General features: G+C 48.5%; 2 protein-coding genes across 2 annotated transcripts in view; one reads left to right on the top strand and one right to left on the bottom strand.

The window, feature by feature from the left end:
- SLC31A2 (solute carrier family 31 member 2) overlaps window positions 1-17,261 on the bottom strand; it is a 989,995-nt gene that overhangs the window by 924,858 nt on the left and 47,876 nt on the right. The gene's annotated exons all lie outside the window — the stretch shown is intronic.
- NIBAN2 (niban apoptosis regulator 2) overlaps window positions 1-17,261 on the top strand; it is a 95,559-nt gene that overhangs the window by 44,863 nt on the left and 33,435 nt on the right. The window contains exons 3-4 of the mRNA XM_028715169.2: window positions 14,329-14,457; window positions 15,497-15,602. Coding sequence (XP_028571002.2) covers window positions 14,329-14,457; window positions 15,497-15,602 — 235 coding nt within the window. The remainder of the gene's footprint in view (window positions 1-14,328; window positions 14,458-15,496; window positions 15,603-17,261) is intronic.

The raw sequence follows: 17,261 nt of genomic DNA, 5'->3' as shown, positions 1-17,261 counted from the left end.
AATAAATAAAATAAAAGAAGTGTGCTGCATTGATGAAAGCATAGTGAGAATAGTAGCTCCGTTCTATTCTGTACTTGTCGGGTGAAATCTGGAATACTGTTCTGGATGCTGCATTCTAAGGAGGTCACCAGAGTAGCGTGAGGAGGATGGTGAGGAGCCTGAGAAACCAAGTGCTGAAAGGAAAGCTTAATATGTTTGGTCTAGAGAAGATCAGATTAAGTGGAGACATGAGAGTTGTCCCCAAATATCTGAAGAGCAGAAGATGGAGCAAGGCTCGTGCTCCGCTGCCCCAGCAGACAGGACTTTAATTAAATGGGGGCAGTTGCAGAGAAGCAGACCTTGGCCATACATTAGCTGAAGTGTCCTAACTTTGGAAGTGGAAGTTCTTGAACATAAACTATGGCAGAGATGGAGAACCTGTGGCTCTTCAGTTGCTGATGGGCTGCAGCTTCCATCAGCCTCAGCCAGCAAGGATGATTGGAGTTCCCCATCTCTAGCCTAGGGTTAGCAAAACAAAATGCTGTCTCTTCCTGTCTACCATCCTCAATCAGATATGGAGGCTCGTAGATTGAGCAGTCCCTTTGTATTTGCAATTGCTAGGAGGCTTTGGTGAAGGAATGGGGGACCCGTGGCACTTCATAAGGTTTTCGTCTCCAACTCCCATCAGCCCCAGGCAGCTTGATCAGTGGTGAGGGATGATGGGAAAAGTAGTCCAGCAACATCTGGAGGGCAACATGTTCCCCATCCTTGCTCTAGGCAAACTGCCAGCTCTTTGCTTCAGCTTCCTGACTGCAATATGGTGGTACTAATGTTGGCCTACCTTATAGGGCAGTTTTGAAGTCTTTTGAGCATTCAAAATGCCACAGAAATGCTCATTACTGTTTATTAATATGTATGTGTCGCTTGTGAACCAGCGGTTCAGCCCAGTGCCATTTTGACTCTTTGATTCAGATGTGTTGGATGTTCCTTCCCAGTGTGGCATTCTGGTTAGAGAGCTGGACTTGAGGAGTGCCAGGTTCAAGTCCCCATTCGGCTATAAAATTCAGCAGGTGACCAAGGGGCCGCTGTGCTGCTGGTGTGTGATTTCCGTTCTTATCCGGGGGCAAAGTTCTTAACCTGGAGCAACCACTTCCTGGTTAGTGGAGTTTGTAACCCGAAGCGTCTGTAACCTGAGGTACCACTGTATCTCAATCTACTCCAGCACCCTGTTCCTACAGTGGCCAACCAGATACCCCTGGAAAGCCCACAAGTAGGAGATGAATGCAATAGCCACTCTTCCCATTTGTGATTCCCAGCACCAGTGTTCAGAGGCAGACCGCCTGTGACAGTGGAGGGGAGAACATAGCCATTGTGGCTAGTAGTCACTGATGGCTTCCAGGAATTTCTCTAATACTCGTTTCAAACTGTAAAAGGTGACCAACTATTCCTTAGTTTTAAAATGCTTGCAGGCTTCCCTTTGGGTCATCTAGTTCAGTGTTTCCCAACCTTGGGCCTCCAGCTGTTTTTGAACTACAATTCCCATCATCCCTGACCACTGGTCTTGCTAGCTAGGGATGATGGGAGTTGTAGTCCAAAAACATCTGGAGGACCAAGGTTGGGAAACACTGATCTAGTTGGCCACTGAGAGATTGGGATTCTGAACCAGATGGGCCTTTGCTCTGATCCAGCACAAGTAATATCTCTGCCTGGGGAAGGAGCAATGATGAGATATTTCGGTGGCCTAGGAGACTGCAAGACTGCAGGTGCTGCCATCGCTTTGCTGTGATGCTTATAGGTGTTGGCAGGGATTTTTAACTGGGTGGGGCACAAAGTAAAATACTGAAAACACACACGAGAGAGAGAGAGAGAGAGAGAGAGAGAGAGAGAGAGAGAGAGAAGGAAGTAGTGCCTGTACATTTTGTCACATATCTCAGGGTTGTTGTTTTTTTAAAAAAATGAAATCTGGAAGTCTGGGGATTATGGATCGTTCACGGTGGGAAAGCTACCTCCCTTTACCCCCATTCAATGGATGCCCATGATGCAGTGCATGTAAAGCCCATGACGTAGTGCAGGTGTGTGTACATATGGAAAACCACATGCACAAAAGCACTCCTTTTAAACCAAGAGAGAAACAGCACAAACGGGGCTGAATGGAATATGAAGTAGCCTATAACTGTTTTTTTATATTAGTCCACAATTTTATGTTACTTTTTGCCTGTGTCAGTTCCCCCCATGCAGATACTTTTGGCGACAGCTAGAAATTTCTCTTCCCGTCCCCCTGCTCCCCAAAATTAGCTGCTTCTTGGACTTGTTGATGTTAATACAAGTGGCTTTTGATGGCTGCCTCTCTTCTCTTCTCTTCTCTTCTCTCTCTCTCTCTCTCTCTCTCTCTCTCTCTCTCTCTATCTCTATCTATCTCTCTCTCTCATTCTGAACCCCCTTCCTGGAAGGCAGCCAAAGTGGTTAATGAGCCATTGTACGCTAAAGTGTCCTCAGTTTAATTCTACACGGAGACCTCAACAAATAGCACTCAGGAGAGGAAGAGGGGGTGGAAAAATGAAACAAACCTGAGCCATCATGTACTTGGCGCACTTTGTGAGAATCAAGGGGAGATGCTGGTGATAGACAGACAAGCCTCTGGGAGTGTTGTGTTGGGAGTGGGGGGTGGGAGAGGAGATGTGGATGGTGTTACCTGACGTGACTTCTGTTAGCCTCCTGGGAAATACGTGTAGATCAGGCTTCCTCAACCTCAGCCCATCAGATGTTTTTGGCCTACAACTCCCATGATCCTTAGCTAGCAGGACCAGTGGTCAGGGATGATGGGAATTGTAGCCTCAAAGCAACTGGAGAGCCGAGGTTGAGGAAGCCTGGTGTAGATGCAGGGGGTTTTTCTTGCTGGTGAAAGGGGCTCATTCTGGGCAGTGGTGTGCAGCTCAGTTGTTAAGGCATCTTCTTGGCATTCAGAGGGCCCACAGGTCCAGTTCTCAGCACTTCCTGATAGGGCTAGAAGAGACACCAAATCTCAAATCCTGGAGAGCTGCTCTCAGTCTGTGTAGGCAATACTGAGCTATATGGGACAGTAGATGGCAACTTCCTATGTTTGTGGGGAAGGGCTGAAGCTCGGTGGTGTAGGGCAGCTGCTTTGCATGCAGAAGGTGCCAGGCTGGGAGAGAACCCTATCAGGAACCCTGGAAAGCCAGCCAGTGTAGGGAATGCTGAGCTAGATGGGCCTTTGATGTGGCCCTGCATAAGGCAGCTTTTTATGTTCCTATATTGTCCCTGCTCCCAATGCTCTACAGTAGTGGTTCCCAAAATTGGGGGATACCACCCCTTGTGGGGGGGGGGGTTGATGGAATTAACTAGGGGGCACTAAGGGTGGCAGAGAGCAGTGCTGGAGGTGTAAATGACTGTCAGCTTGGGAAAGCTGGTATCACTGGACCTAGTTAATTTTGTCGAATTAATTAAACTAAACAGTTTTAATGGGATTTTGAATAAATGTGGAATTCATTGTTCTGATTTTGAATATTATCGTGTTGCTATCTTCTTTAGTGGGCTGTTCTGAAAAATGCTTTTTCTAGTGTAGAGGATGAGTTTGCATGGCAATTTCCTGCCTCCCCCCAGTAGGAATAAAGATGCATGAGACAGTTATTTTAGGTTAATGGGCTAAAATTGGCCACAACTTTATTGGTTACAGGTGATGAGCAGTATTGGCTTAGGCATTGGTCCTATCCGACTATCCGGCTTCAGCCTGTCCGCTTGAAGTCCGGGAAGGGTTAACCACCAGTAGGGGGAGTCCGGCTGATGCACATCAACTAGGAACTCCCCCGGGGTCACCACTGGGGGGCGTGCCTTAGGCCCTCACCTCCATTGGTTTCGGACAGGGCCACGCGCCCCGGAATCCTTTATCGCAGTGTTTCCCAACCGGTGTTCCGCGGCACACTACTGTGCCGTGAGACATCGGGTGGTGTGCCGTGGGAGGGAGGCGGGCGAGAGGCGGCGGCGGCGAGGATCCGGCGGGGGTGGGGGGAGCGGGGGCCGTCGTGCGCAACCGAACTCACTTGGCGCGCTGCCGGCTTGTCCTCCTTCAACCCGGGTCGGGCCAGGCCTGCTCACGTCCCCGGATCCCCTAGCAGCAGCCGCACGCTCTCCAAAAGCGCAACGCTGCGCGCAACCGCTCGGCCAGCTGGTGCTCTGCGACTCCGCCCTTTCCCCTCCCAGCGCCGGAGGGTTCGCGCGACCGCAGCTGTTCCCTTTCGCAGCGCGCGGGAAACAATTCCAGGCCGATTGCCTTGTGCCGAAAAGCACCGCCTCTCCTTCCAGCTCAGGCCCGGGCCGCCGGCTCCCCGAATGACGTCACGGGGGCGGGGCTTTAATGGTGGTGTGCCGCGAGATTTTTTTCCGGTAAACAGGTGTGCCGTTGCCCAAAAACGTTTGGGAAACACTGCTTTATCGGACTACCCTTCAATATCTGGGGGAGGTGATTGCACTTCCTCCCCCCCCCCCCCGTTAATCTGCATAACAATACCCCTACCAATGCCTAACCGCCAGTACCAAGGAAGTTGTGACAATTTGCTACGAGGTAGGTGAAAAACCAAATGGCTGGTGCCAATTTGCCAAGTGGAAAAAATTCCTACCAGGCCCCTTAACGGCGACCAACCGAGGTCCATAGCAAGGTCAGAAGGGAAACCTTGAAGGGAGGGTGGGTGGGAAACCGAGCAGCTGAGCGGCCAAAGAGGGAGAGTCTTGGCCACGCCTGCCTTAAATGGGGAACCCCACACCTCCTAGGCCAGCCGATTGGCTGGCCAGGGGATGACGCGGCCGAGGATTCACCTAATTGCACAGGGGCTGAGACCCAGCCCCCGTGCGCGTATTGGGGGTGTGAAGCCTGCAACACCACCTCCTCCCGAGGTTGGAGGAGGCTTTATGAAAAAGTTTGGGAAGCACTGCTCTACAGGGACATTAATGCCCACAAGGGGAGCAATACTCCTCCTCTGCCTGGCCAGCCATAATACCCGGATTCCCAGCTTTTATTTTTGTAAAAAGAGGCCAGTTTCTAGCATCGTAAAAACTGAGATAGGCACTATTATTATTTTTGGGGTGAGAAACTAACCAGGTCTGCACTTTCAGTGTTTTCCTTTCCCTCCCACCACCCCAAGGATTATTCCTATAGATGCCTGTGCACAGGGAGAAGCTAGCATGATTTGCAGGAGAAGGATTGGGAATAGATCCCAGATTTCTTTCCCTCCCCCCTCTTTTTGCAAGAGGTAGGAGATCATGCACTTCAAATAAGCATTGACAGTGTTGGGGTTTTTCTTAAGGGCAGGGCAGGGCAGGAAAGCTTTCTTCCAAAATTTGGGCAGGTCTGTAAGAGAACATATAGATTGAGGGGTTCTGTTTCAGACTTTGGGGGCTGGGAAGGAGAGACTTCCAGAAGCGGGCACGGGGAGGGGTGGCTGGAAAGGGTCTCGCAATAAGGTTCAAAGGAGTCTTGTTGCATTTACTCTTCAGCCAAAAAGGGGTCCCAGAGAAGCTCAGATAGATTGATAATAAGAAATCCCTACCTTTTGCGCCATTGGGACACGGGTGGCGCTGTGGGTAAAGGCCTCAGCGCCTAGGGCTTGCCGATCGAAAGGTCGGCGGTTCGAATCCCCGCAGCGGGGTGCGCTCCCGCTGCTCGGTCCCAGCGCCTGCCAACCTAGCAGTTCGAAAGCACCCCTGGGTGCAAGTAGATAAATAGGGACCGCTTACTAGCGTGAAGGTAAACGGCGTTCCGTGTGCTGCGCTGGCTCGCCAGAGCAGCGATGTCACGCTGGCCACGTGACTCAGAAGTGTCTCCGGACAGCGCTGGCCCCCGGCCTCTTGAGTGAGATGGGCGCACAACCCCAGAGTCTGTCAAGACTTGCCCGTACGGGCAGGGGTACCTTTACCTTTACCTTTTGTGCCTACTTTCTGAAAGACATGGCGTAGAAGGGAGAAAGCGGATACAGAGGGAGGGGTGGGGGAAGGAAACCCAGGGACTTTTTTTTTTTTTTTAGATAGCAGAGTTATTCTAGTGATCAGGGAAACAGTTTAAGGTGAGGAGGAACCAAAAGTTGCTGGTCTTTCAGCTGAGCTGATGCGGTGACCCTGCTTCCCTTCTCTCCCTCTTCTGCTGCCTGATGGAATGGCTGCTTTCTGGTGACAGATGAGGAGGGGAGGAGCCTTCTAGAGCACAGCCAGGTCATTCTGGTTTCCTTTGGTTTGCACTGGATCCCAGTTCACTCCAGTTCAAGGTGCTGCTCATTACCCAAAGCCATGAACATTTTGGGACTGGGATACTTTGAATGACTGCCTCCTTCAGTATGAACCTGCCTGGTGACTGCATATATTCTCAGAAGTGCTGCTGCACATTCTAACACCTGGAGAGCTACCTTTGCTTGGGACATGGAGCAGAGCCTTTTATGTTGTGGCACTCCATTCGTGGAAGCCTGCTCCCAGAGGAGATTCAACTGGCCCCATGCTCAGTGTGTATGTGTGTATGTGTGTATATGTTTTAGGCAGGGCAGTTTAAATACCTTTTTATTCCAACCAGTTGTGGATGGTTGTGGGGTTTTTTTCTTGGCTCGGTTTAATTACTTTCTGATTTTATGGTTCGCGTCTTTAATTTTCATTTTGAATGTTGAGAACTGCCTTGGGGGGCCTTTTGAGGCTTGCGTGGTGGCCTGTAAAAGACTTTTGTAAAGAAAGAATGATGCATACACCCATCTAATTGTTCCTTATAACAATAGTTAACTCAATTACTATGCAGCACTGACAAGCTGGCTAGGGATAGTAACCTGACTCAAATATCATAGGGAGATGTACTTTACAGTGGTACCTCAGGTTAATAACTTAATTCGTTCTGGAGGTCCATTCTTAACCTGAAACTGTTACCTTAACCTGAGGTACCACTTTATAATAATAATAATAATAATTTATTATTTATACCCTGCCCATTTAGCTGGGTTTTCCTAGCCACTCTGGGCGGCTTCCAACTGAATATTAAAAACAATACAGCATCAGACATTAAAAACTTCCCTAAACAGGGCCACCTTCAGTTGTCTTTTAAAAGTAAAATAGTTGTTTATTGCCTTGACATCTGCAGGGAGGGTGTTCCACAGGGCACGCGCCACTACCAAGAAGGCCCTCTGCCTGGTTCCCTGTAGCCTCACCTCAGCGCTGGACCTCAGTGCTGGATGATGGGGGTGGAGACACTCCTTCAGGTATACAGGACCGAGGCCATTTAGGGCTTTAAAGGTCAGCACCAACACTTTGCATTGTGCTCGGAAACGTACTGGGAGCCAATAAAGATCTTTCAGGACCGGTGTTAATATGGTTTCAGCAGCCACTCCCAGTCACCAGTCTAGCTGCCGCATTCTGGATTAATTGCAGTTTCCGAGTCACCTTCAAAGGTAGCCCCATGTAGAGCGCATTGCAGTAGTCCAAGCGGGAGATAACTAGAGCATGCACCACTTTAGCTAATGGGGCCTCCCGCTGCTACCGCGCCACTGCTGAGAGATTTCTGTTCTCATCCTGAAGCAAAGTTCTTAACCCGAGGTACTATTTCTGGGTTAGCAAAGTCTGTAACCTGAAGCGCCTGTAACCCAAGGTACCACTGTATACTGAGTCAGGCCATTGCTCTGTCTAGCTCAATAATGACCACACTGATTGGCAGCAGCTCTCCAGGCTTTAGGACAGTACCTCTTTCAGACTTACCTGGCAGTGTTGGGTATTGAAGCTGGGACCATCTACATGCAAAGTAGCACAGGGGTCTGTAGGGTGCTGCAAGGGGTGGTAGAAATCGGCAGCTATGGAAATTTGGCGACTGCCCTAAAAAAAGCTTAGGTCTGCTCCAGGCGCCGTTGGAGGTTGATATGCCGCTGGGTATGAGTACACTGGATACAATATACCATATAATTTTGGACTGCCTTCTCTTCGATATTCTTCGGAGAGACCTACTTGTGGCTCCCTTGAAGTTTAAGAACCTGTAATCCAGTATCTGTTGAGGGATGATATACCCGAACGACTGAGAATGTTTCAGGATATTTAGCCAAGACTTTAAAACTCAAATTTAAAACCTAATGGTGGCTACTGAGTTTTTTATACGTTTTATGTGTTTAATATGACTAGATTACCAGTGCTTTATAGATAGGTGTGTTTTTTTTCTCCCTCTCTTTTATGATTCTGTTGTCTAAATTGTGCCAATAAAGGCTGAATGAATGAATGAAAAGGTGCTCTACCATTGAGCAAGCACCCCAAAAAACTTCAATCAAATCTTAGTCATACTGTAGGAACATAGGAAGCTGTACTTACTCAGATTGTTGGCCCTTCTAGGTCAGCATTGTCTACACTACACTGACTGGCAGCAGCTGTCCAAGGTTTCAGACTGGGTTCTCTGTAAGCTGAACACAAGAGCACTCTCCTCTCCTGTTGGAGCAACTGGTATTCAGAAGCATGGCTGCCTCTGACCATGGAGACAGTATCTCCATCATGGCTGGCACCGTCTCTGCAGGGTGGTGGGTGCCCAGGCACCCACAAAATTGTCAGTGCAGTGTTTAGTAGCCATACCAATAGCCTTGTTCTCCATGAATTTGTGCAATCCTCTCTTAAAGCTTTACAGTCATACCTCGGGTTAAATATGCTTCAGGTTGAGCATTTTCAGGTTACGCTTCGCGGCGACCTGGAAGTAGCGGAACGCATTACTTCTGGGTTTCACTGCTCACGCATGCGCAGATACTCAAAATGACGTCACGCGCATGCGCAGAAGCTCAAAATGATATAATGTGCGGAAGAGGCTAATCGCGGCACACGCAGACGTGGGTTGTGTTCACTTCAGGATGCAAACGGGGCTCCAGAACGGATCCCATTCACAACCAGAGGCCCCTGCTCCTGCCAACCTAGCAGTTCGAAAGCACATCAAAGTGCAAGTAGAGAAATAGGTACCGCTCCGGCGGGAAGGTGAACAGCATTTCCTTGTGCTGCTCTGGTTTGCCCGAAGCGGCTTAGTCATGCTGGCCACATGACCCGGAAGCTGTACACCGGCTCCCTCGGCCAATAAAGCGAGATGAGCACCGCAACCCCAGAGTCGGTCACGACTGGACCTAGCGGTCAGGGGTCCCTTTACCTTTACCTAAGATATACAAAGAACTGTCATGGAATGCTGGGTGGGAAGTCCAAACGAATTATTGTACAAGAATATAAAATGATATGAGTGTATAACTGAAAACCTATAAATAAAATTAAAAATTAAATTAAAACAAAAACTTTCCTGACTTTTTCTAAAAGTTGCGTAATTATTTATCTCCCCAACATCTGATGGGAGGGCATTCCACAGGGAGGGTGCCACTGCCAAGAAGGCCCTATGCCCATTTCTACCTCTTGTCTCTTCTGCTGTCCAAACAAGGCAGTGATGTTTCTTTCCAGCTGATCCTCCATCCTTTTCAAGGCATATAAACACCCTTAAGTGCTTAATTGCAACTTTCTCTGTCTGCCTAGAGGCAAGACAAGCTCAGATGCAAAACAGGATACTTGGTGTGCTGTCTGCCTTGAGCCTTTGATCCTGAGGGAACCTGGAGGGCTTCCAGTCTTGTGACCTGTCCCAGCTGCTGGGTGAGGGTGGAGAACTGGCAGGAGGAAGGTCTCCAACATCTTCATTAAGGTTAGGGGTCACATGTTACTGAAGCTGCCTCCAGCTGCTTTTCAGACCAGACCAGGTGCTGGAATGCTATTGGCCAAGGCATGTGGTTAAGGTGCTGGACCCGGAAACCATTTTCTAAAAGGCTTCTGCAGAATTTGGAGTGAGTGGAAGGAAACCTGACGGTACCCTTATTGGACTAGGAAATGCCAAAGCTCAGATCCACGCCATACTTTTAAGGCACATGGCTCCCCGCCAAGAATCCTGGGAATTATAGTTTGGGAAGGGTGCTGGGAATCGCTACTCTGTGGTTTAAATGTATGGTGTGGGCATTACCAGAGCCTTCTTGGTGGTAGCCCCGTCCTAGTTCCAGAACTCCTCCTAGCACCTTTGCTGATTACAGGCATTCTCCCTCTCCCCCCCCCCCCAATTTATGCACATTCTACTTGCGTGCAACCAAATATTTGCGTGGTGCCAGGAAATAAATAAACAAACAAACAGAATCATACTCAGAAATGTGAGAGAGCTGAAGCTTCCTTGTAGCTCACGAGAAGACCCTCCCAGGAGCCCTAAGAGGATATCAGTAAGGGTGGAGGAAGCTCCAAAGAGACCAAAGGCACAGGACTTGGTTTATGCTGCTCAGCCTCACCGCCTAACAGCTGTTGTGTGGGGTAGCGAAGCAGCCACTTTCCCACATGTCCTACAGCTTCCTGCTGGCCCCAGAGCTGCAACAGCAGATCGTCTGGACTGCACAAAGAACGAGCAGGAGAGATTGCTGGAGAGCCGGGGGAAATAGACATCCAGAGGCTTTTTAGAGGGTGCTCCCCACTTTATGCAATTTCACTTATGCATGCGGGGGCCTGGAATGTAACCCACCCATAAGTGGGGGGAATCCCTATATATACATTTTAAGTTTTTCCCCCTCCCAAAAAGAATAAAAAATCCTGGGAAATGTAGTTTCTCCTCACAGTTACAGTTCCTGGCACCCTTAACAGACTGCAGTTCCAAGGATTCTGTGTGTGTCTGTGCGCACTCATGTTAAATGTCCTTTAAATGTATGGCGTGTACACAGCCCAAGGCACAAGATTAAGACTTCTTAAAATTATTATTTGCTCAAGCTTCTTTTAACTTGGATGGTTTGCGAGGGCATTTTACTTTCTCTTTTATGTTCTGTCTTTTAATTTACATGCAGGTTTATTTGATGCTTTTTAAAAGAACTTGCTGCTGCTGTTTGACCTTATTTGGCTGTAATAAACAGGCTGGTTCTTTACAATGGTGTGTGCACTGCTTTGAAACAGGGGATTAGATTGAGGAGGGCCAGAGGGGCCATAGCCCTGGGCACATGGTTATGAGGGGGCACAGGACAGGCGCCCCTGCACTGGAGATCTCTGGGCACCGGAGGTCTCTGGCCTTACCTTGCCGCTAGACCCCCGGACCCCTCACCAGCGTCAGCTGGCCAGGCTTCCCCTTATGCGGGTGGGCAGGCAGGCTGCACAGCATGGCCCCATGAACCCTCTGTGCCCTGCGCCTGCCTGGTGTCCCAGGTCCTAGTCCAGCACTCTACCCACTACACCACACTGCCCCATGCTTGTTGCTCATTGTGTGGGTAAATGTTTTTCTACATATGTGGTCTGTAGTTTTGCTTTCAAGTCATGCATGAGATCGCGACAGAAATGCTGGCACATTTTTCTCCAGAACGAGGGTTGGGGGTTGGAGAACTAATTGTTGCCAAATCAAATAATAATCCCCCATCCCTTGGAGGCCAAATTTGACAGGGTGGCCATCCAAATTCATGGCCGTCATTGCATCTTCTGGGAGAGGATGCCATTGTTTTAATATGTGCTGTGCGAATAAATGCTTCCTCTCATATGTGAAAGCGGGAAAGTGTTTCTTGATCTGACTGGCTGAGGTTTCAAAATGGGAAATGAGGAGTCGGAATCCCCTGTCCTTGTGCAAAGCAGAGCATCTCTCCACTGTTTGTGGCTGGCTAGCTGCCTCCATCAAACCTGCTTTCTAGTCCTGAGCTGTAAGGGACAGCTGCTAATGACCGCCGTCCTGTCGCTAGAGCGCAACAGATCCCTCTTTAATTCTGAAGTGCATAAGCAGCCAGGGGTGTGTGCCTTTCAAAAACTGGTGTCCTTGCTGTGTCTGCTGTGGCCTCCTGTTTATTGCAGGATACCCGAGATAAATAAACATTTGGGCTTTAATAACCACCCCTGGGTGTTGCTCGCCTGTGGTTAAGGCTGACCTTGGCAAGGGAGGGAGGATGTTGGCGGTGCCCTGCTTATTACTGGGTAGTTTGTGTGTGTGTCCATGTGCCTGTCATAACCTTGACTCATTCTCACCATAGCATTGGAGCCTGGTCCATTAGGGCACATGGGGCAATGCCTCATCAACCTCTCTCTGCCCCCTAGCTGCCTGCCTTCCTAGTTGCAGCCAATCAGGGAGCTGCTCGTTCTATGCCGTTGCCTCTGGCTCCGCCCACAGTTGATTACTCTGCCTTCTGTTCCACCACGGTCACCAGCCAGCTGCCACTGCATTGAAGTGCTGTGGTTGCTCACGTTGTGGTATGCTTCTCCTTGCAAACGCATGCAAACCATCCTAGCCACAGTGGCCTTATAACATGCAGACTATCTGTGTTTATCGGCAGAGAGGGAAGTTTGCTTCCTTTCCTCGGGGATCAAATTCAAATAATTTAATGATGAAGTGCAGCTGGACCCTTTGCATGTTTAATCAAGAGTTGAAATCCAACTGTATTCAGTAAGGTTTATTCCTAGGAAAGTATGTGTAGGATTGCAGCCATATCTGTTCACCCTTGGCCTTGCAAAAAAAATTTTTTTTTTGAAGTGTCTTTTAGTATTATGCTCAAATTCTCTGACAGATGGCTGTGTGTGTGTGTGTGTGTGTGTGTGTGTGTAAAAGAAACAGATGAGTGGGTTTGTTCCTGTTTATGCTGCTTCGTCAACAAAGCCAGCACAGGAAGTGACTGCTCCTGACTCATGAGGAGGTTGGGATGTGAGATTCTTCAGGATTGCTAAAGACTGCCTCAATGAAAAAGAGAATTACTATTAATTTCTGATGTTAAAAGAAAGCAAAACTACAGGATCTTCTGAGGAAATGAATGGAAATGGCTTTCTTAAGGCCAATGACACCTCTTCCCATATGGCAACCTGTGAAACTTACTACACCTGGATATTTTGATAGTTTCCTAGCATAATGATTACTCGGCCTGTTTCAAGTGTTGGAAGCACCTTTTGTGCATCTTCGCAACATCCCTCTGAGGTAGGCCTTTCCTGCTTTCCAACCAAATGTGTGCAGAATGCCATTTGCAGGATATGATGCAACAACTCTCCCCAGTGGTGCTCTCCAGTAAACTGGCATTTGGGAGGTCTACTTCTTCTGAACGTGGGGGTTCTGTTTTATCATTTAGCTTAATAGCCCCTGACAGACCTGCCCTCCTGCCATCCACTCTCTCAAAGTCATCTAAAGCAGCAGCAAAAATCTTGGGAAAGTGATTTCTATAAGGGAATTAAACATAGCATGAAGGAGTGCTTTGCCATCTCTGTCCGAATTTTGTTGGGCAGTTGTGTTTTCTAGCATTATGGGTAGGTGTTCTTCTATATGCTACCTGTCCTGATTTCAGTATTTTAAAGTTTTGCCGGGGGGGGGGGGGTTAAAGGGAAAAATCTTTCTTCTGCTGCATCTAGCATGGAAATGTGCTCTGGCAAAGGAGGAATGGATAGATCACTTCTCCTCCACCAAGGTATTCTCTCTCCTACAAGGAGTTCCTGATACTATAGTTAGGCAGGGAAACCAAAATGCTTGTTTACAAAGCTATTGTACTACCAGCCTTACTGTATGCTTGTGAAACATGGACCACTTACAAACGCCATCTCCAACTTCTCAAAAGATTCCATCAACGGTGTCTCCGAAAAATCTTACACATCACTTGGGAAGACAGGCGAACTAATGTCAGTGTATTGGATGAGGCAAAGATCACCAGTGTTGAAGCAATGATTCTTCAACATCAACTTCGTTGGACTGGTCATGTTGTGCGGATGCCTGATTATCGTCTTCCAAAGCAACTACTCTGTTCCGAACTTTAAAATGGAAAGCTTAATGCTGATTGTCAACAAAAGAGGTTTAAAGACTGTCTCAAGGCAAATCTAAAAAAAAGTAGAATAAACACCAACAACTGGGAAACACTGGCCTGCCAGCGCTCCAATTGGAGAACAGCCTTTACCAAAGGTGTCATGGACTTTGAAGACACTCGAACTCAGGACGCAGGGGAGAAACTTGCTAAGAGGAAGGCACGCTTGGCAAATCCACACCGTGACCAGCTCCCACCTGGGAACCAGTGTCCCCACTGTGGAAGGACATGCGAGTCCAGAATTAGCCTCCACTTACAGACTCATTGTTAAAACCGTGTTTATGGAAGACAATCTTTCTCGGCTATGAGTTATCGGCAAGGAAGAAGAAGAAGAGGAGGAGGAGGAGGAGGAGTTAGGCAACTAGGAGGGTTGTTAAAGACTGAATTTGTTACAGTACTGTTGTCAGCTGGCATGCAAGTCGGGGGGGGGGGGTGAGTGTTTTGCAGAAATGTGTCCTGAAGTCTCATTGCTGCACCTTCTTTCCAGGTTCACTGTATTTTGCTTTTCTCTCTCTCCCTCCCCCCCCCCCCACTCCCGCCTCTCTAGGTTCCACTAGAGCCACGTACCATCTTCTCGGGGAATCTGTTCCAGTACATGGAAGAAAACAAGAAGTGGAGGAACCGTTTCTGTGTCGTGCCCCATAATTATGGGCTGGTGCTGTATGAGAACAAACTGGTGAGGCCCCTCACTTGGGTTAACAAAGCATGCATTGTGCTTGCTGGTGGGTGGTATTTGGGCAGAGGCGCTTGTCCTGCTGGCAGCTTTATAGGTAGGGTCTTGAGCACCTTCTTGAGATCTCTTGTGTTTTGAGGTGATCTCTGGGGTTGGCTGCTCAAGGAGGCCCTCCTACACAGGAGTAGCAGCTCTCTGAGCTGCAAAGCAAACTTCTCCAGGAGTACAATTTGCGCACACTCTCACTTGACCTGGCTGACTGCAGTTTAGTGAAGGCACATAGCTCAGTTGTAGAGCACCTGATTTGCACACAGATGGTCCCTGAGCCATTGGTATTCAATGTATACAGTACTGAGCTGGTCTTGTGTCAGTATAAGCCAGCTAACACCAGACCCCAGACATTATATTGGAGAAGAGCTGTGATTCAGCAGTAGAGCATCTGCCTTGCATGCAAGAAGTTCCAGGTTCAACCTACCTGGCATCTCCAGGTAGGGCTGGGAGAGACTCCCTATCTGAAATCTTAGGGGGCTGCTGCCAGTTAGTGTTGGCAATACTGTGCCATATTGAGTTCAGTCATTTTCACTTTATTTGGTCTGCAAACCATAAACATCAAATCCAGTATAGGGTTATCAAGGCAGCATCAGGGGGTGTGGAGCAATATCCATGCATGCAGACTGCCTTTTGAGTATAGCCCACAACATTACAGACCAGTTCTGACTGAGCTCATCTAGTTTTGATGGCAATTTTGGGGACTTTTCTTCCTGTTTGGAGTCTTCCATTAAAACTGAATTTTAGTCATATTCCGTTCCCTATATGTGTTGGGAAAGTACTGGCAGGTAAGTGAGGGGTCTTATACAGTCTGGGGTGGATCTTTGACTGATCTGCTAAGTTCTGTTAATTGCAGAAAGACAATTAACTTTATTGAAGGATTTGCAGGGCCTAGATATTGCTGGAGCAAAGGTCCAGAACCTTGAGTGGCCCAGCAGATCTGATTTGCCTTTGGGACATTCCTTGGTATGCGTCTGTTCTCTTCCTTGCGCAGGCCTATGAGAGAGGTCTCCAGCCCCGGATTCTCATCAACAGTGCTGGCTACAAGATCCTCACCTCCTTGGAGCAATACCTGGACCTGGTCAATAGCAATTTGCCAGGTGAGTCCTACTGCCCATCCTTCACCTTCTTGGTGCCAGATGGCTCCATTGTCTTAGGGCTCAAAGGAGCATAGCAGGGGTGATGAGCATGCCCATCTAGATCAGTACTGTCTGCACTGACTGGCAGTGGCTCTCTGGGTTTTTGACAAAGAACTTTCCCAGCGCTGCTTGGAGATGCTGGGGGTTGAACCTGGAGCCAACTGCACAGAAGGTGAATGTTATGCCATTGAGGTGTGGCCCAGGCAGTGACAGTGGCCCTCCAGGCCAATATTTCTAACCCTTGGAACACCCTCCCCCCCCCCCCCGCAAGCCACACCTTTCACTGATCTTGTGCACTTATTAAGAGTTTTTGCCTGGCTGGAATATGTTCTTGAACTCTGATGATGCCTCTTGTTTGCCTGGGTGGAGGATGGAGGGGAGTGTTTGTTGACGTTGCCCTACTGCTCAGAGCTAAAATCTACATTCTTCGCTCCACCCACTTTTGCCTCTGGTTCTGCCTACTACCGGCCCCCAGGAGGTTGCCCAGAAGGGAATGTGGCCCTCGGGCTGAATAAAGTTCCCCACTCCTGGTATATGGGTTCCCCGTCCTAAACTGGGCCTCAGTTCTGGATGAGAATGTCGATCCTTCAAGCTGCAGGCAAATTCCAAAGCTCTAATGACTGGCCAGCTTCTTGTTTTAATTACGATCACTAAGGCCCTTTTGATTATTGGGAGCAAGTTGCTTACTGCTCCCAATAATCATCCATGCTTTCATCTGCCTCTGTTTTGAAATGAGACTGTGAAGTGGCACAGTCTGGCCTATTTGATCTAGAATATGATGTGGCTACTTAATACACCTCATTTGGATATAGGAAGTATCCGGGGAGCCTCAGCTAATCTGTTAATGGAGAACAAAGCTATTAGTGGCTATTAGCCACAGCGGATATGGTTTCCCTCTGCTGCTGGAGGCAGGGGGCCTCTGCATACCAGTCCTGGGAGTCACAAGCAGGAAGAGCTGCTGTTCCATTCAGGTTTCCCACGGGCCTCTGGTTGGCCACTGTGAGAACAGGATGCTGGACTAGATGGACCACTGACCTGATGCAGCAAGGCTCTTCTTAAATTCTTATTTTAATATGTAGACCAGAGATGCCCAGCATGCAGCATCTTGATCATGACTGAAATGTCATTAACGTTACATTGGACACGATAACTGTATTGTATTGCTGGGCATGTTTAGCCTGGAGAAGAGGAGGTTAAGGGGTGATATGATAGCCATGTTCAAATATATAAAAGGATGTCACATAGAGGAGGGAGAAAGGTTGTTTTCTGCTGCTCCAGAGAAGCGGACACAGAGCAATGGATCCAAACTACAAGAAAGAAGATTCCACCTAAACATTAGGAAGAACTTCCTGACAGTAAGAGCTGTTTGACAGTGGAATTTGCTGCCAAGGAGTGTGGTGGAGTCTCCGTCTTTGGAGGTCTTTAAGCAGAGGCTTGACAACCATATGTCAGGAGTGCTCTGATGGTGTTTCCTGCTTGGCAGGGGGTTGGACTCGATGGCCCTTGTGGTCTATTCCAACTCTATGATTCTATGATTCATAATGTCTCCAGCCTGCCGTCTGCCCTCTCCTTGTTTTGAGGTGGGTGGGGAGGTGAGGTGTGCTAGTGCCTCAGCTCACA

The sequence above is a fragment of the Podarcis muralis genome, chromosome Z (assembly GCF_964188315.1).
Source record: "Podarcis muralis chromosome Z, rPodMur119.hap1.1, whole genome shotgun sequence".
NCBI classification, from domain to species: Eukaryota; Metazoa; Chordata; class Lepidosauria; order Squamata; family Lacertidae; genus Podarcis; species Podarcis muralis.
Note: the sequence above shows the minus strand (reverse complement) of the source record. Positions and strands in the feature narration are given on the sequence as shown.